This window comes from Corvus brachyrhynchos, unplaced genomic scaffold (genome assembly GCF_000691975.1).
Source record: "Corvus brachyrhynchos isolate BGI_N302 unplaced genomic scaffold, ASM69197v1 scaffold959, whole genome shotgun sequence".
NCBI classification, from domain to species: domain Eukaryota; kingdom Metazoa; phylum Chordata; class Aves; order Passeriformes; family Corvidae; genus Corvus; species Corvus brachyrhynchos.
The window spans coordinates 29,386-30,292 of record NW_008239792.1 but is presented as its reverse complement, the minus strand read 5'-3'; the positions used below and the strand labels follow the sequence as shown (position 1 = coordinate 30,292).

General features: G+C 59.9%; 1 protein-coding gene across 1 annotated transcript; it reads left to right on the top strand.

The window, feature by feature from the left end:
* The first annotated feature begins 6 nt into the window (after positions 1 to 6).
* LOC103621799 (ubiquitin-like protein FUBI) lies at positions 7 to 730 on the top strand. The gene is made up of 4 exons (XM_008640657.2): positions 7 to 90; positions 178 to 322; positions 410 to 465; positions 570 to 730. Exons 1-4 carry the CDS (start codon positions 16 to 18, stop codon positions 693 to 695), a joined length of 402 nt encoding a protein of 133 aa, XP_008638879.1. The 5' UTR covers positions 7 to 15; the 3' UTR covers positions 696 to 730.
* The last annotated feature ends 177 nt before the right edge of the window (positions 731 to 907 follow it).

Sequence of the window (907 nt, the reverse complement as noted above, 5' to 3'; positions counted from 1 at the left end):
AGCCCCGCCCCCACCATGCAGCTCTTCATCCGCGCCCAGACCCTCCTCACCCTCGAGCTCTCCGGCTCCGAGACCCTCGCCCAGATCAAGGTGAGCTCCCCAATTTGGGGTGTCCCCTTCCCCAAACCCCTTTCCGATTTTGGGGTGCTGACCCCCCCCTTTTATCCCCCACCCCAGGAGAAGGTGGCCGAGCTTTCGGGGGTCCCCCCTGAGGACCAAGTGCTGCTCCACGCCGGGACCCCCCTGGACGATGACGTCGTGCTGGGGCAGAGCCCCCTCCCCGAATTCGCCACCTTGGACCTCTCCACGCGCCTGCTGGGGGGTAATTCCGGGCGGAACCGCTAATTAGCGGGCTGATAATTAGCAAAACCCCCCCTTAACACCTCGTTTTCCCTCCGTCCACCCCCAGGGAAAGTTCACGGCTCCCTCGCCCGCGCTGGCAAAGTGAGGGGTCAGACCCCCAAGGTGAGGCTTTGAGGGGACCCCCCGGGACTTGGGGAGCCTCGCAGGGTTTTGGGGAGCCTCGCAGGGTTTTGGGGACCTCCTGGACCGTTTCCTTTTGCCGTCAGGTGGCCAAGCAGGAGAAGAAGAAGAAGAAGACGGGGCGGGCCAAGCGGCGCATGCAGTACAACCGGCGCTTCGTCAACGTGGTGCCCACCTTCGGCAAGAAGAAGGGGCCCAACGCCAATTCCTGAGCGCCAATAAAAAAATTTGGGCACAATTCCCAGCATTTCGGGGCTCTCTGAGCTTTTTTTTACCGCTTTTTTTGGGGGTTTTTGGTTTGTTTTGAAGGGGTTGTGAGGGGTTTGAAGCGGTTGGGGGTGAAAGCGGCATAGAGGGGATTAGTACAAGTCCGGGGTGGTTAGTTAGAAGGAGGAGCTTAATAAGCGTTAATTAGGAGGGTATT

What these genes read in the sequence shown, in the direction of transcription:
- LOC103621799 (XM_008640657.2), top strand. Translation starts at nt 16, where the DNA reads ATGCAGCTCTTCATCCGCGCCCAGACCCTCCTCACCCTCGAGCTCTCC. An exon ending in AGACCCTCGCCCAGATCAAG is followed by an intron (nt 91 to 177) that starts GTGAGCTCCCCA and finishes CCCCCACCCCAG; the next exon opens with GAGAAGGTGGCCGAGCTTTC. An exon ending in CTCCACGCGCCTGCTGGGGG is followed by an intron (nt 323 to 409) that starts GTAATTCCGGGC and finishes GTCCACCCCCAG; the next exon opens with GGAAAGTTCACGGCTCCCTC.